The sequence below is a fragment of the Ischnura elegans genome, chromosome 3 (assembly GCF_921293095.1).
Source record: "Ischnura elegans chromosome 3, ioIscEleg1.1, whole genome shotgun sequence".
Classification (NCBI taxonomy): Eukaryota; Metazoa; Arthropoda; class Insecta; order Odonata; family Coenagrionidae; genus Ischnura; species Ischnura elegans.
Genome location: NC_060248.1, coordinates 51,727,155 through 51,751,616, shown reverse-complemented (window position 1 = coordinate 51,751,616; position 24,462 = coordinate 51,727,155). Strand labels below are relative to the sequence as shown.

The following is a 24,462-nucleotide window of genomic DNA, read 5'->3' as shown; positions in this document are numbered from 1 at the left end:
CGAATCACTTACTTCGCCACTTTTTCGTTTTTCTACTACTGAGTAATAGTTCTATTTGAGTGGTAACATGTTCGAGTCCTTAACACTTTCCTAGTTTCTGATCTGACGACGTTTCGTTGTCTTGAGTGTCTGTTCTGTGTCCAGCGAACGAGAGCGTTCCTGATTAAGGCTAGGATGAGTGCTGCATGCGTGGGGTATAAACACCCCGTGCCACACGCCCTGGTGTGGCATGCACAGTACCTCGTCCAAGTAAATGAAAACTATAAAATGTAAAATTTCTAAAAAAAAGTTTCTAAAATATCAGAAAAAATATCGATAACGTGGATTGGAATAATTTGGAATTTTCCGAGCCTCGAGATGCGTCTCCGGGTAAAATGTAGAGAAAAAGCAATTTCCCACTTTAAAAGGGTGAAAAACGGAAGAGATTTGAATTCATTTAGAGTATTCCCGCGAATAATGTGAATATATTTTTGCTGTAAAGGAAGAAAAGGTATTATCTACTATATTTCTACTCTCCCGTCACCAAAAACACGCTTCAATTTACCGCTATCTTCAAGCCAAGTATGCATTTAACGTTTTAAAATGATTGTTTTGAATCAAGTATCAGTGGTGATAAAGGTGGTGGTGAGATTACTCTGAAATGCTGACCCTATTGAACTATTATTAATGTAACATATGATGAATTCTAATTAATTATGTTGAATATTTAAAAAACATGTTCTAAAAAGCATGAATCTCTGCCCTCAAGCAGTGATTATACAACTTAGTAATAATAATAAAAACGGCTTGCATATTATCATTAGTAAAGAAATACATTTGTCGGAAAAAATAAAACTATTGAAGGAGAAAACATATGTGAACTATCATAAATTTGATTTTCTCGGCACCCCGCATGGTAACTTCATCCCTTACGAATTCAACCGCCAACCAAATGACGTTAGCGGCAACTCTTTGCAAAAAAGACACCGATCCTAAAATATTGTAAATTTTTTCTCGATCCTCCGGGAAGATACGCGCTGTACGTACCCCTATCCACGAAGGAACATTACCGGTGCATGCAAAGGCCTACGGAGGCTTGACACCGCACGCGGCAGGGGAGTATTTTCTTCGAGTCAGAAATAACCCTGGGAGAGGAGGAGGAGGTGGGCGAGTGGACGGCGGGAGGGCGCTGAGGGGAGGGGGAGGAGTAGCCGCGAGAGGGGAGGGAGAGAGGGAGGAGGAGGGGTGGAGCCCTCACGCATACGGCGCGGTGGGAGGGGTAGGGCAAGTTCGCGCTCAGGGGAGTTGGGGCGGGAGGGAGAGGGGGGATGCCTAAAAATCTTTGTCGTAGGGATGAAATGGACTAGTATCCGCTTATCTCTCCTCTGGAACAAACAAAAATCGTCCCAGCGAGGACATTTGCCGTTTCTCCGCTCCGGTGACTACACTTTTACGTGGAGGAGGGAGCCGCCATCTTGGATACTACACTCTCCCTCCTTCCCCCTGACCCCATCACAACCCCTTCAAAGATCAACCTTTTAACCAGGTAAGTCAGGGTTCATCGCTAGGAATGAGTGGGGGAGGGGAGCGTTTACTTGTTTCCACTCACGAATATGGTCAAATATCTCCCTTGAGTGACGTAATTTGTCGAAAAAATTGAGCAATAACATTAAACTAGTTTTATTATCATATGTTTTGGTCGAAATTTTACTGCGAAAGTCTTTCGAAAATGATGTCATCATCCTCAGAGTTGTCCGGTCAGTTTCTGGTCCAAAATCCTTCCGTCAAACTTACAGACAAGTTCATCTTAAACTTTACTGACAGAGTAACTACCCGAGGGCTTTCCGAAACAGCTGATTACTGATACAATAGTCGAGACGTTTGTGACTCCCCGGTTTGAATACCTACTGAACAGCTGTACGTAATTACTTTTCCCGAGAACACATCAGAGGAATGAGTAAAAGATACATAACAATGATGAGAGATAAATTCGAGTGAAATTTTTTCAACCAAATGTTCGACGCTGTCGTTGCGCAAATTTTGGATCCATTCTCTAAACACAAGAATGGACTCGTCCAAAATGTTTGGCAAGCGATGTTTCTTCACATCATGCGTCGTAGAAATGTAAAAATTTGTTTTAAATGCAATAATTGTATTCACTTCTGTGCGATAAATCTATGCGTGCAGAGTTTTAAGCGAATTATGTTGGTTCGGAGGCGCAATACGCATTTACAAGAGCTTGCGCTTCGAACAATCACCAAGCCGCCATCTTTGGTAGGTGTACCGTCACGCAAACGGGTAACCATTATGAGTCAAAGAGAGGTCATGAATCCGACGCAATCAAATCATATGAATCGTCACTTATATTAATCGTGTGCAAGCCAAAGATTAACATTTCATGGCTATTTTCTTGGCTACACCGAAAAACATGTTTTTTTTCGTCATGAAGGTTATCACCCAAATTTCGCTCATCAAATGCACCGTGTGCAAACTAATTAGCTCATTAACAAATAATTTAAGAGATTTAAAATAATATTTCGTCAATGACGCCTTGCTTGTAAACCATTATCACGAGTGTGTTAGAGAAACAAGAGAAATTTGCTCTCGGCAGATTTTTGCATGTCCCCTGTGCGAAATTGTTCACCTTGTTACGAAATATATAGTGTTCGTACAGAAGAATTCATGAATAACGCGATGATTATAAACCCGTGTCGTGCGTGTGCCACGGAAACAAGGAAAGCCGTGTAATGTGCAAATTTTAAAGATGGAGGACGCCGAGGGAATCGCGACTGTGTATCACATGAGGATTTAAACACGGCAAACTCAACGATCTTTAAAGGCCTGCAATGGAATACAATTTTAGACGTCTGCCAAGGATGTAGGGACGTATATGGAATCTATTTCCAAGTGCTAGCGTCCCCCACGCAGAACAAGACTGGAAAGACGGTCGAATCGAAGCGGGGGGTGGACAAAAAATACTATTCGACTGACCTTACCCCTCAGTTTGTTCCTTCATTATTTGAAGCCATTGAGGTATACTGAAAGTGGCTGAGAGACTTGACGATTTAAACAAAGAAGGTTCGGTTAAAGTCATTTCCAAACGGTATGTTCATCTCAGTAAAGAGCTTGCTATTCCAAACCTTTCTCGAAAAAAATTGGAGGATTGCTAGGTTGCATGCGTAACATCGTTGCGAAATTTTCGATTTCGAAATGTCACCTCGACGTACGTGTATCAAGAATAGGCGAATAAATATTTTTTCTCTTTTAATTTTTCCACTCCTGTTCGCAACAGCTTTTCGTCCTCCTGAAGTGCCTCCACACGGCGTGATAATTTCCTAAATTAAATTGAATAGAGAATAACTTGCGCTCTCAATTAATTTCTGAGGCCATGAACATCCACTACCGCGCAGCCATTCCTTTTCGTGACCCTATCATTGCTTGACATTTTGGCGGCCGCATAAACCTTCGGCATCTTGTTTTGCGTATAGGTTGGTTAAATAAAGCGGATGCAAAAATCAAATTATTCCTCCCATACTTCAAAATATCCATCTCGTTTAACTAAATGATTGTATCCATGTTTGCCATTCTTTTTTATGTTAAATGTTTAGAATATTTTTATACATATCGAAGTAAGTCACGAACTACTATCCATTCCAATTAATCACAAGGAGATAAAAAGGGGCAATTTGCCACTTACTTAAAAGCTTATTATTTGTTCAAAAGTGGTCCCATTAAATATTATTAAAACTCACAGTTTTCTCTCAGTTTCAATTCCTGATAGATTAACATTTAAGTAAACGTAAAACGAATAGATGTTTTTACTATACAATTTCATGTGCTTGGCATCTATTAAAAATTTAATTCCATCTTACGTCAGGCATATGAAACATTAAAATATCTTTTCCATCTCATAAATTTAAGGGTACGACAATAATGAATCGATTTAAGTTACAGCCCGGATGATGAGGGTTGATGTAAGTTCCTACGGCTATGATCCAATTAATTATATCTGGCAAAGATTTTTTTGTAGAATCTAACTGAGTAAAATAATTCAAAACCGGCTCGTTCAACAGAAGTTATCTGTGAAGAATTAGGAAATTTACTTGTGATGAACATGTAATTTGCTCTATCGTACTTGTACACTATACTTGGCATTAAGTATTGAGATTGACGGGTGACAAAATTTGGCGGATAACGTAAAATCCTTATGAAGATGGCCTTTGGCCTTTATTATCCCCAAACTGGCAATAGTTTTTAAAGATTGTTGGTATCAAAGAAAACTTATAAAATCTATCAATCAAAAATTAATTGGCAGAGATACCATTTCAAGCTAAGCTGTAACTTCAGAATTTTACTGCATTAAAATTTCCTATTGCAATTCAAGCAATGAATGGTTCTCTCTGCAATAAACATGGTGAACGAAAGAAACTCTGTACTTTCCACACGGCGACATAGAATTTTTAATAAGATCGATTTCAACGACTAAGCTTCATTTTCAAGTGGGATCCCAATACGATGTTAAACTAGGATTACTATCGCCAAATTACCCATTACAATTCAGTCAAAAAGAGGCTAAATTCTTGGTTACATTGCGTTCTATACATGGCAAGATGAGACTTTTTCATTCGAACTAAAAAGATTTATATTGAAAAATAAACATCTATTTCTCGACGAATTGAAAATATTAAAGCTATTAAAAAAATTATGAAAGCTATTTACTTATATTTAGAAAGGAAACTCGCTTATTGAAAATAATGATAGTCTGGAGTTTCGATGTCCTTACATGCTATTCAGAACTGTTTTCCTTTTTTATTCATCAGGATTAGGTGATCCAGGATGGAAAGCATGGAGTCAGATACTTCAGAAGACTCATGCTGTGCTAATGAGTGGATGATGTATACAACTGCAGGGTGATAATCACATTCCAGCGTTAAAGCTACAATCAGGAAGGGAGAAACCGAGTGGTATTACATTGTGACATTTTCGAAAGCTCTGAACATCAGTGTATCCCCAATGAAGCATTAGGAACTTTACAAAGATGCCCCGAAAGCCATCCTTAATTCAGAAGATTGAGCAGGACCACGCAACGAGTTGAACAGAGGAAAGATCTGTATAGTATTAGTCATGGAGAAGCGAGGACGGTAGAAACAGTGAATCTATAATCAACTCTCCACTAACTGATCCTCACCATCGCTTGTATAGGGAGCGACAGGCTGTGTGGTATGTAAAACCCATCTTTGTGTTACCTACCAATCCCACAAGGCAAGGGTTATGATGAGGGCTGAGGATAAGTGGTCCCTCGTGGAGTCCTCGCATACGAGGCACGGGGGCAGGAAGAAGAGGAGGGGCCGAGGATACCTCGCAACGAGGAAGGCTGCCGTGTACAGACCCAGGGGTGGGGTCGTGTCCCCCCTGCAGTCCCACGGCATCCGCCACCATCAGGGTCCCTCGGCGGACGGCGATGGAAGGGTTGGCGGCTCGACGCAGACGGGGACAACGCCGGGCACCTGTGGCGGGAGGGTCCTCAGGAGCCGAAGATACAGGTAAGTAGCCAGCGCCCCCTAAAAGGCAATATCCCCAGGTCCAACACGCTGGGATTTGGATATCATAGAAATTTAATTTACAATTATAAGAGCTGAATTAATAGTGCTGGCAACAAATTATAGGCTTAGATTCATTGTGCAATTAAGAAGAAGCATCTCCACAAGAATGACACGGAGAAAATCAACCGAGACAGGCACTATAACGATAAAATGAGACGTACACTCTACCAAAAGGAAAATTGCAGAAATTCGTTTTTCGATCGAGCAACAAAAGACTTAAATAAATTATACCCCTTAGTAAAATCTCCTTATTAACGCATGCCTTGATTTTTAACATACATACGGGTAACGGTTGGTACCTTAACTCCCCTCGCTGCAAATCCTTCAATTGCTGAATTCAACATTCTCTTGCTTCTCAGTATCTCCTCCACTTATTGAATGTCGCATCATTATCTTTTCTATTTGCTTCCTCTCAAAACCGACCACATACTTCCTCATTAGTCTTCCTCTCATCCATCTCACTTTTTTTCCATTCTCCTCAACACCCACATTTCTGCCCCCAGCTCATTCTGATTAACAGTCCAAGTGGCCCAGCACATTCACAAGTCACTAAGCCATTCATCAAACAATCTTTTCCTAAAAATTATTCACGAGGTACTCACAATCAGTATCCCCTCCTAATAAGCGCCTCTTTAGCTAGCACAATCCTCTCCCTAATTTCTTAAATACTTTAGGTATATGGACTCGTTTTTTTCTGGAAAACAACGAAGGACTTTAAAAATACTCGGTCAAATTCAGGCAATCAAATAACTCACGACTCCCGCCTGCAATATTTTGTTTTCTATATAAATTACTAGACACGCTGAGTCCGAAAAAGAAGCCGCTTTATGAAATAAAGAGGAGATAGAAAGGATAGGGTAACCATAGAAAAATAAGCAATAAATAGTGATGGAGAGTATTATTTATATAAAGAAAAGTACTGTCATTACATGAGATTAAAACATCCCCTTTTAAGGCATTTAGCTATTAATGTATATCACATGTCGCAAGTTTTTACGCCGCGACGTGAATAGTGAATACCCGTGACGAAGGGGCGCGCTATGTATATGAAATTATAGAATAAGCTCCTTATCAAAAAATTCCTGAAAGAAATGCAAAAGTTACTCTCAATCAGTAACCTCTGGCAAAATTCTTCTTTCGCTACCGAATTTGTAGGTCATGTTATTGGAAATTACCCGATTAATTTGCCGCTCCAACCCATCTAATAGAGCTTCAAATAATTTTATTTTCTACACAACTATTCTTTTTGGTGCTTTTTTTTCAACCACCACATTAATATTACACCGGAATAGTCATCTACCAATGCTTATTATCCAACCTAGACCTATCATTATGCCTATCAAACTTGAATCTCTAAAAATCACGTTCATCTTAAAACCGTTCACTATCAGTGTCTCAAGGTCAGGGTGATGGAACATGGTAGTCATAGTGAATATCATTCTTAAGTGATTACTAAAGGTTATAATTGTGCGTAGATACATACAATAAATATGAGCCGACGCAATGAGTGTAATTGATAAAATGAAAGTAAATGAGCAGCGCAGGGGAAATTTCCTTTCCTGGATTTGGAATTGGCTGCTTTCAATAAGGAGAGTCGTTTCGGTAGGAAAATAATGAAAGGACCCAAGTCAGCAATAAATTCCGCTAAAAACTATACTTATATCCATTTCCCTTAAATTCCCATTAAACATAAAATTTCTTTGAAAACGGAGGGCCTAAAAACTTTCCTTGAGTTCGCGGTAGCATGAAATACATTTCAATACACAAATATATAGCTAGCATAGCTTTGAATGCTTTACAGTAGGTACTATGATATTCCGCTCAGATGAAGGCATAATCTGCCATAGTTTATAGGGATGGCAACGAATTAAAAGGGAGAAAATCGTGCCACAGTTTCGTTTCGCGTCTTAGAAGTCAAGTTCCCGCAAACTTCATGCCGATGCACTTTCGGACTAATAAAAAAAATCTACTTCGATATGGTCTCTCAATAGAAAATTCCTTTCCTTTAGGTTCTCATATTTTCCATTTCATAATGAATCTTTTCTTATTTTTTATCACCTCATTATCAGAGACTAAAAGTTCAGTATACCTACTTTTTAATCAACTTAGTGTCAGGAACAAAAACTTCATCCGACTTCTTCGAAAAAATGCCAGTTTTAACCATCCACCAAGCCATTGCTATGATTTGTGCAACAGGTGAACTAGAAAAATATTGAGCTAAGCCACTTAAAATTTATGAAAGTCGGAACAAGATGAAAATATTTAAGGCTAGATGGAGAACAACTATTCCTTAAAGCTCATATTTTTTAAGGTAATGCATCCGTTAGTTAACGATAAATTTATTCCTTTCACCGATGTATGTAAATATCGCACTCTTTCACCGATTTCAAACCTGACTACATAACCACTAAGGACTATGAATTATTTTCTTCGAATGCCACGCCATCTACTACCGGTTTCTTCATTTATAATGCTAACAACATTGATATTACTTTATTTTAATTGCTTACTTGTGTTTTTTGGATACATCTTCTCCATTTTCCAAGAAATCGATCCATAAAAGCATCTATTTGTAAGTAACCAACAGTGGGAATAGAAAGACATAAACTATTTTCAGTTTCCGATAATACTACTCGTACTTTGTCAACTCAATATTGGTCCGACAAAGCCTTTAAATTGTCTATTTTTTCCCTGTTTCAAGACCCTTGTGTAAGAGCATAGTGTACTCGATCAAACCACACCACCGTTGCGAAGAGGAGTGCTTCATGTTAGTCCAAAAAATGCTATTGAAATCGAATAGAATTTGAATGTAACAAGTCTTTTTCAAGGAGTTAAAACATATTTCCCGCATGACAATGATGCATTAATATTGAAATTCGCGTGTTTAAACTAAAAAACTGCATAAACTGAGTATATTTCTCCTTCATGCTCGCTGCTATTCCAAACAGCAGAGCTAGAACAAAAAAAAGTGAAATTGCCATTGTTTTTAAACTGTGGGCTCCATATTACACCAACTGCCTTTCGAAAGCTTTTTATCTCATTCAGTATAAAAATCTGTTTTCTTCAGGCTATAATAGTTGCATAAACTTCCTTTGATTTCTAAAAAAAAATTAAAGCAAGGGCCGGGAAATCATTCGCAAACACTTACTATTCCTAGTCCAAACAATACTGAAATCTAAATGAGTGTTCGAACCAGCGTTTTCCTCCACTGAAATCTTAAAATCATTGCCTGAAGTCATAAGCTTTCCATTTGGCATAGCGCATACTTCATTCCTACTCAGGGGCGCTTCTTGGATTTTCACTTGTTTACGTTTCATCGGCATATTCGAGGGGTTGAGCTGGGATTTAAAAGAGGCGAGGTAAAGTTTACTCTCAAAGAGGGAGATCTCAAATTACGGAACGATTTTCGCGTAATCGAAACAGGAAAGCAGCATTTTGGATAAACAAAAGCGCATTTGTGAGTGATTTTCGGATTAGAGGATTCTCTTGAATTACCTCCCTATATACTTCCTACGTAGGAAGAATGTGTTGGAAGGACTCGAGTTCCTTTGGACTTAAGAATAGGTAAAATATGAATACGAATGAGCGTGTGTATGGGATACCTAAAGAATACAGGAGGAATATTATTACTAAATGCTATAAAAAAAATACAGAACTAAGATAATCCATTTGAATGACCACAACTTAAATACAGGAAGAACTTCAAGAGTAAATATACTTTCTCAAACGATGCTTCAAAGCACTACGCCTTGATTCATTTTTGCTTATTTCTAGCTTCATCATTGAAGGAATTAGATAATAGCCTTTATCAATAATATTGGAACGATTTAATTGCTATAAGCAAGGAGTCAGCGCTCAGTTATCCATGTACGTCAGTAAATATATCTCTAAGTTTTCCCTTAATATTTTTAATTGTTCCGGATGGTGAGTGATTACAATATTGAGAGAACTAAGGAGAGTACCGAGTAAGTGGCTTGATGAGGTGCTGAGAGATTGCGTGAATTTGTAGTGTGACGGGGGTGGAAATAAGACAAGGAAGTGAGAATGCTATGAATAGGATGAAAAAAAACATATTCCGAGATTAATAATGATATTGTGTAAAATTATTTATCACTCTATGAACCTGGTGCTTCGATCAAAACCTATCTTCACTCGTATATCACACCTAGAATCAATATTTTACATCAAAATTTTAATTACCGGAATACAATTATAGAGCTGTTAGCGAACGAATTTATGAATGGTGACATGCATTTTAAAATAGTATAATTAATGCTAAATATTTGGACTGTTATGAGTTACCTGGTAAATGTCATTGAAACCTCTTTCAAAGTTCCCAAGATTCTCCCATTTTCAAAGTTGATAAACCAATACTATTTCCTAAATACTTAGTTTCGATTTGTTTTCAAAACAACTTTCGTTTTGATTCACTGACTGAGTATGGGTATTTTTATACTTAATGTTTAAATTATTATTCACCAGCAAGGGTCGTGGAGCTGTACTCGGTTTTCGTACAGCATGTATAGACTTGTTATGATAAATCCTAGAAGTAGGTGGCAGCCGCAGCGTAGCCGTAGAAACCTCTCCTCGCGGTTGGACAGGATTTCGTGTAGTATATTTTATTTTTTCCTAGAGTTTAACTCTTTCATCGGGTCTGCGTCGGCTCAGTCAATTTAGAGCAGAAGTACCATGAGGGATGTTGCATCCGAGGGGTGAAGATAATTAAGAGTATTTTTTCATTCATGGGTCATTAAACTTAGCTTCCCAACAATCTGTTCCCTTCATCTTCTCCGGTTTCACTCTGGCATTCTGCCCATACCTATGACTAACACGCATCCAGAAATTTTATTCTAATTATTCTGATGATGGATCAGAACTAATAGACCATCGTTTACGGCCAGCGTTTCAACATATTTCACAATACGCCACAGGAGCACCTTTTTATTTCGATGAAACTACTGACACAGGAATGAAATACATTACACGAAGAGATATATCCTTGATTTACAAACGAGCACTTCATTCATTGATAATGATACTGTAACCCAATATAAGGACAACTCATCATTTAATCAATTTCAATTATCGCTAGATTTGGTGGATTTAAAGTAAATTATTTCTGAAAATTGATGTTGTTTGAGACAATAAACGGTTGCGGTTATTAGAGTGAAATTACCTTTATTCTTTGTAAATGCTCACACTTGCACTACAAATTTCAGAGGAAGCGCTTATTAATATATTTACTACATATTCATTCATATGTATTAGTTTTCGCAGATTATTTACAAACCGGAAGAAGTTCTAATGATTAAATTTACACAGGAAAACCTTATGTACCGTCAGACTGTTTCACAATATATACAGAGGACACTGAATTCACAAATTTGAATGCTGAACATTTGCCAATGAAAGACGATGCACCTCGACAATTCCTGCTTCTGATGCGTAGACGGAGATTGATTTTCGTAGAATTTCTCTTCCTCTTCCGACTCCTTACTAACTCTATCATTTGCACCATAACAATAACATCTGTGGGTTTCGTCAGGATTTATATTCACGCATTTTTGATTTTCCTGCAGTGAGTTTTTCGCGCAGCATTCACGATTTTCAATAATCCACTAACCGGCGATACGATTATTCCAATTTTAAAATTATTATCTCTAAGTACATAAAATTTTATATTTTGTCCCTTTTAAGAATGACAAGATAAGCTGATCGAAGGATGAGAAAAGCTACGATTAAATATTCTATGGACTATTTTCTCATTATAATGATGAGTGGAATAACTGTTATTTTATTAAAGCAACAGCAATCAAACAAAAATGGCCACTCACATTCAATCAACGGGACCAGTGATTCAAAATGATAATACTTAGACGATGAGAAAATGCCTTGAATTTGTCTCCAGTTAGTCTTTCTTCTCTAATCGTTCTTTAATTCACGGGTAGCGAAATAAAGCCAATTATTACGGGCATGTGAATCACATTTTATCGCCCAATTTGATGAAAAACTTGTGCTTGAAAGTGCTCACTAAATGGTACACGACACCTAATTAGCATTCACTAAAAACTCATCCCTACTTTCAAACCCGAAAACGTATTTGCAACGGCCCCCTCAAGTTATAGCAAACAACAATCATATAACGTAATCAAATACGGAAAAAATTATCCACATCTTACTTGTCACAAATAAAATTGGTTTTGGTGAGTCACTGAAGGTTGTAATCATATAGAAAATAATATTCCATTTAATAAAACAGAAAAAAACGAACACGTCTTTCACGCCGGGAAATTTCTCGCGTCGATTTCCCAAATAATTATTTTTATGTAAAAGGCAATAATTTTCACCTCTATTTTGTTAGCCAAATCCACAATTACAACATACATTAGATAATAGTTTCCCGCAGAGTTACTTAGAATTTCGATGCATCTTTGCGGAATTTTGTCATGTGACTTATGTCTCAGTTTCGCTGACTCCCCTATCAGCAAAACTACTAACTGATAAGCCAGTAAACGTGGACGATAACCGGCAGACGATGCTGAGAATTTTGGGCATGTTCTTGTCGTTTCCGGTGAGCGTCTCGTAAAATCATCGTGCAGGCATTGCAGGAGTCTTTTTTCGGAAGCAGGAATGAGGTTCTTAAATATATTTCTAAAATTAGATCTTAATGAGCACACTGCCCCATGAAATGTCTTGGGAAAATTCGTGAATAAAAAAGAACAAGGGTAATATAAAGGGAGTAAGTAGCGCGGGAAAAATAGTTAGGATCAACGTGTCAAAAAATCATTGCAAGAATAGCATGCAATGTGAATCGACTAGGTACAAGTACAATACGAATAACACATGCCTCAACCAGACGTATCGTCGAAACAAATGGTAAGCACTTTTAAGCATGCAGAAGATTATTTAAACCCCATTCTCCAGCGAATTTTCTTCCATTTAAAGTAGATTATTACTATTGGCAAAAGAAGGCCGAGGAAAACCAGAATAGTGGAAAAATTACGCATTATCTAATTAATATGCTCCGAATTAAATAAGTCAAAGCATATGGAGGATAACTTTGCCAGAATTTAACAATGTATAATATCAAAAAATATATATATTTGAGGGTATAACGATGTAAAATCACCTCATTTTCAATAAAAAATGTTAAATACAGTCTATTCAGTATGATCACTAAAATTCAAGATGCTAACGTAAATATTTAGCTAGTGATGCCTCACGAAAAAAGCCGTTTCCCTGAGAGTGATTTGTAACCTTAAGGTGAAAATCTCAGCTGATAGGAGTATTTAGTGGAGAGCAACGTCAGACCAATCCTTGACGGATGACGATGAATTTGAAATTAAATATCACGTAGAAACTTGAAGTTTGGTGTTATTTTTTCTCCTATCAGGCGACCATTCGAAGATAAACCGATAAAGCGGCTCTTCACGCCGGAGATCAAGAGATTCCTCAAAGGATGGCTGGTGAGGAGAAGGGAGAATCCCTATCCCAGTCGTGAGGAGAAGAAGGAGCTGTCAAGGCAGACGGCACTTACTTACGTCCAGGTGAGAGCCGATATCATATGTTATTGTAACACTCCAAAGGCAGCTGAAGTAGAAGTATCACAGGGTGGAGTTCCAAAGGTTACGCGGAATATTTTGCTTTCACAATCGACGGCAATAAGAGCGAAATTTTTACAGAGGAAATATTCACAATTATACAAATCACATCACAAATATTCAGTAAGGGTTCACAAAAATAGACGAAAGAAGAATTCCTTGTCTTAAATACGACCATAAGCTTATTGAAATACTCGCGACTAAATAACTCGTATATTCTTGATAGGTCTCGATTCTACATCCGGTTAGCATTCATTAGGATTGAAGCAAAGTGCAAATAAAATTTGCGGCGTACACACAAGGATCGCAAGTTAATTTTGGAGGCTCATTCTATAATATCTGCAATATCCGTACCATCCCTGCAGTAACAATAGGAGAGCTAATATTTTGGGGCCTATGCTGCAAGCAAGGTTTATTACCGACTGGGTCCAAATCGGCCCAACCCCTACCAAAAAACAATAGTAAAAACTTGGTCTATAGCGTGAAACAATGTTTGGACTGCACTAAAATTGCGGGTTTTGAGTAAGTATAATTCTTTTATTTCATTTTTTCTGGTCGGCATTATGATGGATAAATATCATATACGTCATCTGATTGTAGAGGAGGAGAATGGATAAGTTGTAGTGGGCGATAGGAAGAGGAACGATAAAGTGCTAGACATAGTGGGCGAAGCAAGGAAAATTCGGGATGAGATACGGCGGAGACAGACGGTTTGGATGGAGTGAGCATCAAGCTGGGAGGAGATGATAAAATCCATGTTTGATGAACAATGTAACGCAAGTGCGGAAGAGGGAAGAAAATGTAGAATTGGACTTATAGATAGCATGAAAAAGTACGGGCAAAAAACCCAAGTTCTGCAGGGAGAGTGGCTGGAATGATTCGCAAAATGCTACGTGTAAACCTACTTAAACTCGTAGAATACTTAAATAGTAATAGTGTTAAATTACAAAAATCGTGCAAAAGTTGCCACATTGTGAGGAATTTTAGCCAAAAAATCAGACAAAATAGGGTAGGGTGTGTGTATTCTCTTTTTTTAACTACCGAGCCTAATCCTAATTGAGAAGGTGAAAATTTCCAGTAGGGGTAATTACAGCTGAAACGGTTCGATAAATCGAACAATATTAATAATAACAATCAGATACTATCTGTAAATACTGACGAAAAATCTTAATCCTTTTTTCCTCAAACGGTTCTGCAAACACAAAAAATGAAGATCTGCAACTGGTTCGCCAACTGGCGGAGGAAGTTGAAGAACGCAGCCGAGGAGTCCGCACAGCAGGCAGGGGGTGATCGCGCTGACGATGACGACCTGGACGACGACCGCGAGGACTCCGGCAGGGAGGACGGGAGCGGCGTCGGGGGCGACGAGGGCCCCGAGCGGGGGCGAGGAGGAAGGGGCCGCACGTGGGGCAACCTCATCCGCAGCTACAACTCGAGGGCCCACGGCAACGTGGAGCAGTTCAGCATCACGTCCGACGACAGCATCTGGGAGGAGAGCGTGGACGTGGAAGACTTCGGGGACCACCAACCGGGCGTGGGGCTCCGCAGCACGCAGGGAGAGCCCTTGTCCGGAGAGGAAGGCGAGGGGAGCGGATGCCAGGAGGACTGGCCCACGATGGAGCACAGCTATTCTATCCTACTGGACAGGCCGAGGGGAGCGGTGAGGCAGCAGCAAAGGATCCAGCAGACCACGGGTCGGAAGCAAGGGGACCACCGCGAGGCGGGACGAAGGACATTCGGGCAACGACAGGTATGCACACGCATGTTGAGGCGGGAGGGTGCTTGGGTGGTGTGCGGGTTGCCTATACTGATAATGTTTACCCCCCCCCTTTTTTTTTTCAATTTGCCCGCATCGTGATACCAAACATTTCAAAAAATAAGCTGTAAATTTCGTTTACATAGAGATAAATTTCATAGTCAACGTTTTTTACCGGAATGAACGCACTCATTATGTCTCGGTGTAATTGATTTTTTTTTTCCTGAAAGCCACCTCATTTTTCGAAAGTATTCAACTTAAGGGCTATCAATATCGATGTGTTTCTTCAAAGTGACATACAATAAGTCTAACTGAATTAAAAAAAAATGCGTTTCAGAGGTTAGGGGGACCTGGGCTAGTGTGCTCGTCAACAGATTTATAACGGGCGGTTGACTCTAGGGTTAACATTTCGGGGGAATAAGTCGGGGGACAGGGCTAAGACCCCCATACCCGCCCTGAATACATGCCTGGATGCCGATGTAATAGGGTGGTTTCCTATTATTTTTTTATTGCCTTAATCGAAAGATTATTACTCCTGGAGTACACATTTCACACTTTTAGATTTTTAAATGATAATATCTATTTTTCGCGATTAAATGAAAAGTGAAAATTTTCAAGCGCGCGAAAACGCGACGCGTTAGTAGGAATGATGGGAAATCTCTCCGTACGTCGTATTTCTGGTTCCCCCTCCGCCCGGTGAGGTGACCTTGAGGCGAGGCTTAGCGCTGATACGTCGCAGGCTGCCAGCGGGTAGCCTAGTGCCCTGCCGCCTGGTAGCGCTTGGCTTAAATAAGGGTTATTAATACCTTATCAAACGAGGAAAACTTTCCGACCTTAGCCAGTTTTAATAAGTGATTATTAAGACATGTTTCCCTGAGCTCTGCGCCTCATGCATGCATTGGTAACCTCAGACGATGTATAACTCCTATCTTCTCCTATAGAAACTAGGTCCCTGTGACGTCACGTGGAGTGGCATCGCATGGGCGCCAATCTGGCCCTTTTCAAATGAGGATAAAAATGGACCATTGCCATACGTCTAAACCGGCATTTATAAAACGAAATAATTTGTATATTATGAATACACTAATGGTGGGTAACGAATCGCAATTATTGCCTTTTGTTTTCTTCGATGAAGGAAACTACCCTATTATTCATCACCATCATTGGAAAACCGTCCTAGGATTGCAGAAAAATGTCTCGGTATTCCTACCGGGTTCTGGTCACGTAGTGTGCCGAAGGTTCGAGGCTGATTGTGCTATCGTTATTAGTGATGCTACTGACACATAAAACGTAAATGCACGCCGGGATAAGCCAAAAAGTAAAATTTTCTTTGGGATCACATTTTCCATGCACAGAAAATATGTAGACCGATATCAGATGCGATTATCATCTAACATATTTTCAGGGGAATTACAGGCACAAACGCTTACGTAGATGAAGTCGTTTAGACTTCAGCCATTTTAGTATTAGTCAACTACGGGTACGATCACATATTAAGGTCTCACCGTTACTCAGGTTCTCATATCAATTTTTTAATTTTTTTCACAAAAAAATCCTCATTATTTTTTCGATTTTAAGCTACCATTGGATACTCTTTCGGAACAGAATATACTGCAGTGTAAATAAAATATTACATTCCACAACTGGGATTCTACTTAAAATTGAATTGGCGTTCGAAAATTAATTCTGTCATTTTTTTGTTTTTAAGTTAAATTCTATTAGTCATGAGAAGATCGAAATTGATAGGAGTCTGGATGAGGATATTTCACTGCACATCATTTACATCATTATATCTACCACATTCTGCATTGAATACTCTGGTTTCTAACCAAAAACGATAACATTAAGACGTTTAAAAGCTACAAATGATAATTTTCATACATTCAATAATGGTTTTTCATATTTTATCATGGATATATCGCATTTCCACGTCACGCCTGAAACGATTTCATATGTTTAAACAAGCTATTAGCTCCAGATTTTAGAAAAAACGGCTCGTTGTTAACTTAACCGCCATTATGAATATCTTACTTCCGGTCTGTGTCACAGCTGGGTAATAGCAATTTTATGGTTAAGCGTGGTAAAATAAGCGGAAAACGGGCATTTCTCTATTTTTCTACACAAACTTCCCCAAAACTTAAAAAGGGAAGCCCTTTTTTTAGATATCAGCTTAGACAACAGAGCGCAATGGATAATTTCAGGGATTCTTGGGGGCCAGGAAGGGTAGCTGCGAAGTCACCTCGTCATCATCGTCGTCGTCCTCGGCCAGCAGCGACTCCGAGGGCGTGGCGGCGGCGGCGGAGGGAGGCGGCGGGAGGCGGATGGCGTTCGTGGTGGCCCGCGGGGACAAGAGACATCGCCATCACCACCAGCCGGTGGCAGCCGCAACGCCCAGCAGCCAGGTCAGCAAGTGGCTGGAGAGCGCGTACGCGTTCGACGAGCGCAAGATGAACTTCTCGTCGGTGGTGGATGCGGGAGGGACGTCCGTGCAGCTCAAGTGGGCCGCCAGGAACGTCACGTGGCCCACGGGAGACACGAGGTCCGCCGCTGAGCGGACATCTTGGATGCTATCTAGTGAGTACGAGAAAACCTTGTAGCAACCGCCATAATTTGTAAATTTTCCCTGAACTAAACGAATTTCCACTAGCACACAATGAAGAGTCTAACTCTTTTCAGCGGCTACTACCTTCAGCGGGCAACCGCCACATTTTATTTTTCGGCCAGCAGAAAGCCGGCCTCGGTGGCGGCGGGGTACAGTTCTCGCCCACCACACTGAAGGTCGCGGGTTCGAGTCCCGCCTGGAAGGTTAACCCCTAACCAGGGCATGGTTGTTTGTGATTGTCCTACGTTAATTGTTGAAACCTCTCCGATGTGAGGACCAAATAATGCTGTTTTCTGGGTGATGGAAATTAATTTAACAAATTAAAAAAATACGATGAAACCTGCCCAAATGGCCACTGCCATGATCGGTCAGTTTTCCCTAGAAATGAACGCTCTTTCCTTAGTACGCAACGTAAGTCCACCTCTTGTCAGCGGCCACCTCTTTCAAATGCCAACGGCAACATTTTTTCCGTCCAACAGCCTATCCTTATGCTGCCAGCCCCCAACCATGATTTCGACAAAATACTTATCATTTTCGTTTCTAAATTCTTCTCGTCTATTCTAAATGCTATCCTACCACGCGAATACAGAGATCAGGACACCAAGGTGGGTCCTCCGAGGGTTGCAATGCACCGGGGCCGGGAACCAAGTCCGAGACTTATACGCCCGCGCTCCTGGGGAGGGGTTTGGATTGAAGGAACAAGGAACGAGGCGCCGCCGCGATAAGAGCCCGACGACGCCTCTGGGATAGGGTTGGAAGGGAGGAAGGGATAAGCACCTCACCGCTTTAGAAGCGGAAAGGGCCAACTAAATTTACTTATCTGAATCACTCAGTGAGTGGGTGAGCATAATGCTCTGTTTCAGTAAAAAATAGCGGTTTTGTAGGAAAAACCAGTTCAATCTATAGAAAAGATGCACTACGTTTTCATCCACCACTCGGTGCAGAGTAAAAACGCCTTTCGTGTCTCCAGCGACGCCGTCGGCGGCAGCCGCGGGATACGCGAAATGGTAAATTCGACCGAGTTCTTTGATGATCTCAATCATATTTTACGTTGTTTTGCAGGAGTTGGTCGAGACGACTCGTGCCGCTGGTCGGTTGCCGGGAGACACAAAGAAGAGCTGGACGCCGCCGAGGCACTGGCACGCCTTTCCACAACAGCGTCGCCATGAACTGCTTTAGATCCCTCGTTTCCAAAGGAGAGGGAGAAAGAACCATTATCACAAAAACTACTAAACACAACAACAGCAATTTAAAAAATTTATTTAAATCCAAGGAAAAAGCTCGCTACTAATGTCTTTCCGAAAGTATGCCGATGAGATCTGTAAAAAAATTCTTATTATTCGGAGATCAGGTTGTGAATCCTGGTAAAGTCAAATGATTTTTTCGCAGCAAAGTTTCTTCTTCGGTGTTTATGACTTTGCGCCCATTCTTGTGACGGCGTATAAAATCACCTGTTAATGCAGAATTTTATAATTTAGCAAATTAAAAAAGGGAAACAGCTTGAGAGTCATCATCTTCGTGATGGTCGTTTTTATCACTCTCAAGACAAAATTTATCCGCATTCAATGAACACTTACTCAATGCTAAAAATATTACCAGGAAAATAATTACGAATCAAGAATGGACATCGATAAAAAAATAAGAAGTTTTTTAGTGAATTTCCAAATGGCTCGATTTTTATCGGACTTTTCGAAAAATTGTAAAAATAAATCTGTACTAAAAATCCTACAATACATGAGGATATCAAATTTCAACAAAGATGATGCCTACGGTCATAAAGTTTCGCGCGACCTATTTTTGGAAGACGGAAAATTAATATTATACATTACTAATTCAGATATTTTTCTAAAATTTACCTATGAGCAAAACAAGCGAGTATTACGGTTCAAAGGTAAACTTTTCCTTCGTCTTTATGTCTTTGATGAAAATCATATCTCTATCGAGGGGTCCCCAATGAGTTACCTAAACATCGAAATCACTTCTCCCGAGGAATATTTAGATGACGGAGAAAACCGCAGGACACAACTAGTATTTTTTGCAATGATTAAAAAATAAAGGAACTCCCCAAGGCAATGAAATTTCGTATTACACTTACCATTGGAGTGAAAGATTCCATAGAATTACATATACCTACGCACGGAATAAAAATCTCTAGAAAGATCGCATGATTTTCCGCGGGCACATATGGCAGTCAAATTTATTACTTGTTTCCTTGATAAAAGTTTTCTCTAAAACCAATAAAGTCTTCACATTGCACGTGGTGGAGCTTTGATCAACTCATTCTTTTCAACTACGGCTTTTTTGTTGCTTAGTTCAGTTCTCACGAGGAAAAAATATTATACGACACGTTTTCAACAATTCAATTTATACCACTTGCATAGTAAAATTTATTACTCTAACGTTTATAATGTAAGTGGTAGAAATAGCATCATTTCAGTAGAAGTGACGAGTCTCACACAGGGTAATCGTTGTTTCAGTAGTGACTGCCTTCAAGTCGAATGCGAAAAATGTGGCAGCAAAAGCATCTGACAATGAGTACTTGTAGTGTTTTCAGTGGCACGTACTCGAGATGTCACTTCGCGATATGAATCTCGGAATGACTTAGGAGCAGTACTGAACCAACTACCGTACGATCAGCCTTGATACTAAATCAATAGCGGCAGTCCTATATTCACAAAAAAGTACATGAATACATAAATTATCACTCCGGACCACTGAAATTTCATCATGATCCTTGATTTAATATAATATTTCAATTACTTTGAATGATAATTTAAGCTATTTTGAATAGAATTTTTGAGAAACAGATTTATGAGAAATGAGATCAAAGCCAATAACAGGATTCTTGAAATGAAGAAAACTCCCAACCTTGGTGAATACAGCGATGAGTTGTCCGCTGTGACATGTGACGCAAATACTCCTCTTTTTATGTACAAAAATATATGCCAATTACTTAAGATGCAACATATATGATATCAATATATAAATACTATTGTACATTTTTCCTTAAACTCTATCTACATGTATGTACAATCACCACCTTTAATATAAAAAACCCGACGGCTATTTGTTGCACGGGTCCTATGATATAATTACGCTATTTTACTTCCTGTTTAACATTTTAGAAAAATATAGGGACTTAGCGAGACGACGCTGTACGCACAAAAGAGGAATTTAAAATATGAAACCAACCTACGTAGTTCGGCGGTTCGGCTTTCCATACCCCGCTGTGTATCATGTTCCTTTCGGCAACCCGCGCTTACGTAGGAGCTACGCGGGTGGCAAGAATGCCAGGATTTGCAAAATGATGTCGATGAAACGGCACGAATTTCACTAACCAGAAAGTTTTCATGATAGGCGTCTTAACGAGTACATTAGGTTTTCATCAACGAGGATGAGAGGCACCCAGAGCAACACAACGAGAAGGAATTACTATGCAAGCACAGATTCTATTTATGGCAACAAGAAATAAAATTAAAAATCTGTCAGCCAATGATAGTTTTTGTTTGATGACGATACAAAAAACCTAGGAGCGCGCCTTTTACAGAAAATTACGTGATCATTGATGTGATTATAAACATTCAATTTTTACAATGTACAACATTCGATTAGATGTAGCTCACATTGTGATAAAGATATTTCTTAAATGAAATAAGTCTGATCCCAAAATAAACCAGGAAAGTGAATCTGAATAAAATTACCTTTCCCCTCGCTGACAAAGCATATTTTTGTTTACTGATCAATAATTATGAAATTTATAAATCCTGTTAACTGCATTTCTAATTTTTAATACTAGAGATCCAAATACATATGTGCAACCATTTGCCTTCCATGATGTTGAAATGGATACATTTGAGTCCAAAATATTTTTCCTTCTCACATAAAATACAGACCTATCACGACTTAAAACTTTGTTTAGGAACATAACATTTGCAGTATTTGAAAGAAAAAGTTTTCTTATAGCAAAAGGATGTGGAATTAGATCATTAAAAGGACAATCAATTGTCTTCCAGAGCAAAACTATCAAACTTAAAATGCCTAAAAAGAGATTACCTATTTACGGTGTTTATAAAAAAACATGAAAGCACTACATTGGAGGACCAGAATTGAAGAAAGAAGGCATTTTATTTTTAAAACAATGCTTGTGAAACTAATTATATACCGTAAATTTTCAGCAATATTCAATAAAAAATACTATTGACTTGAGCCAGTTTGCCCTCTAAACAACTGCATATTAATTTACATGTTCCATTAAACTTGTGAGTGTAAATAATGGTTTTAGTGCTTCAATTAATCAATTGAATACTATGTATTTGTGCTGAACCAAAGGTTATCAGTTTTAAATTTTAAGAGAACTTTGTAATTAGGTAATTATATATAGTACACATGAGAAGTGGAGAGATTAGTATTTTGTAAATATTTTGTCCATGTTAATAATAAATGTATATATATGTACATATTGTTTATTAGTAGGCTATCACAGCAGTGATGGGAAAATCCTGCAAAGGATACGATGAGTATATCTAGTCAAATATATTTCCTGTATATTTTTTTGAATGTTTGGCATAATTTCTATATTAATTGTAAGGCATCAAGAATGGAGTGTTATCAGTAATTGAGCGTAATAAAAAAAATTTCCTTCAATATTTTTATTTCTCAGTTCAGTGTAAAGTACCCAAAAACTCTAATTCATCCTCTAAATGTACCATTCTCAAATGAACATTGGGATCTAAACTTCTAAAGTACACTTTATAGTAAAAGTATTAAAAAACTAGATATTTTAATGCATATTTCAGAAAAGATTTTCTAGTGGATTTTATACTTCAGCCTTTTACAAAGGAAGTATACTTAACTTAAAGGAATTCGTATCCTATACATACACAAACAGGAAAATCATGGCTAAGAAGCCATGTGCTTCCTAAAGCACAATATTTTCAGGAGTATATGGAAAAATAAAGTGTTATTTCATTTTGTTTAGCACATATGAAGGGAGTGATGATGGTGTGTAGGTTAAATGTTCAGAAAATAAATAATTAACGCAGTTCAGTTATTTCTACTTGGTCATTCCCCATCCGTGAAAATGGGCAAGGATGAATACATGGAAAAGGCGAAGAAGAATAAAATATTAACTACTTGGCCACATTTGAAGAGACGAAAGCCTTTTTTGAAAGAGAAATTAAATATGTATGTACCCATTTTTTTTAGAATGAAATTAATCCTTAGAACTCACACACTACCAGAGATTGAAGTTATGTCACGGTGAAGCTCTGAAAAAAAGAATCCTATGGTTTCAGATATGTCTCAGCTATTGAATGTAAATACTATTTTATTTAATGAATGAACAATATTTTTCCAGCTGTGATTCAATATTCAAAATAAAAATATGGAATAACCATCATGTATAACTACATTGCAAGAATATAATTCTGAATAAATACTATGAAAATATCATCAACTGAATAAATTTATAAACTTCGATAATCATTTGGGCACATAATAAGTGAAGGTTGTCATTTTCCTTTCGACAGTTCTATCAGGGAAATGGGAGTTCAGGGTCTCCAACATCACCGAATATAAGACAACAGAAAATGCAGCATTATGGACACTATTATCAAAGCTATTGCTACAACGAACAATGAACATCTGTGTGATGATTACAGTAATGATGGCGATAATGATGATTCTTTTCCACTGATCATTTCCGATGAAATGAATGGAAACACCTGCAGTTCATTTTGAAAAAGAAAAATAATTAAGTCACTAGCACCTCTGAAAAAATCAAGAGACAGAAAAAAATAAAATCTACACCGAATTTTATATCTTCTTGAGGGAGTGGCTCCGTTTAAATTTTTGGTATCCATTAAATATAGCAATGAATGCAGAATTAATTAATAAAGGAATATACGATACATATATTATAGCATTAGAGCAAATTTTAAGGCAGAGAAAAAAACTGCAAAGTGAACTTTTCCTCACCTTGTGGCACATCTTATTCAACTGATTTATAGACATGATAGTGAAGAAGATAATGATACAAAATACTCAATTTCCCAGAAAAATATATACAGTTGAGGACTTCGAATCTGGCATTCAGAAACTTGGAGAACCAGAAGTCGGGAACGTTTGAAAATTCCTCTGCGTAGTGTTTCGACTTGCCACTTTGTGGCACCACTCTCGGAGCCTTGTTCTGGGATGAGTAGGAAGTTAGCACATGCTATGAACATATGCTAACAACCTAGGCAGGGACACATAGGGATCTCAAATATCAAGCACAAGAGCCTGAGCGCATTTATGAATTAATTAATTTAAAAAATATAGAAGAATTTGCACAGATTTGATGCACAAAGGTTAAGAAAACACTTAGCTGTTTCACAAAATAAAATATATTGCGACCGGTTTCGATACAGCGTATCATCATCTGGCTTACAGATGATGATACGCTGTATCGAAACCGGTCGCAATATATTTTATTTTGTGAAACAGCTAAGTGTTTTCTTAACCTTTGTGCATCATGAAGGAGTTTCACCATGTTACGCCAACCACCATCGCATTTGCACAGATTTACTGTCTAAGGAATGCATCGATAGATATCTCAACCTCTGCTAACGAATGGTATTGATGAAAGCTATTGAGAATGAAGAAAAATGTATTTATTGCATGTTCTCATCCAGTATTAAGCACATATAGTTTATGCTGTGGAAGCTACAGTCATGATTTGATGACTTATTTGGCAAGTTTTTTGCCTCCTTCAATGGAGTGTACTTAAATCCATCTAAGGCAACGAATGTTCTTCTAGGGGTTGTTCGACAGACCATGGTTTATGGTTTTATTGCATTAAAATTCTCAAAAAAAGTGTACCACTTTTCCCTCGTGCTGAAGACCAGGAATTCAGAAACCCTTTGGTCCCAAGCTTTGCGGATT

At 38.6% G+C, this 24,462-nt stretch overlaps 1 protein-coding gene across 1 annotated transcript; it reads left to right on the top strand.

Annotated features, from left to right (window-relative positions):
- Nucleotides 1-1,323: 1,323 nt before the first annotated feature.
- LOC124155784 lies at nt 1,324-22,185 on the top strand. Its single transcript, XM_046529875.1, has 6 exons — nt 1,324-1,525; nt 4,800-5,522; nt 12,976-13,129; nt 14,397-14,933; nt 17,141-17,513; nt 18,604-22,185. Exons 2-6 carry the CDS (start codon nt 5,251-5,253, stop codon nt 18,708-18,710), a joined length of 1,443 nt encoding a protein of 480 aa, XP_046385831.1. The 5' UTR covers nt 1,324-1,525; nt 4,800-5,250; the 3' UTR covers nt 18,711-22,185.
- Nucleotides 22,186-24,462: the final 2,277 nt, after the last annotated feature.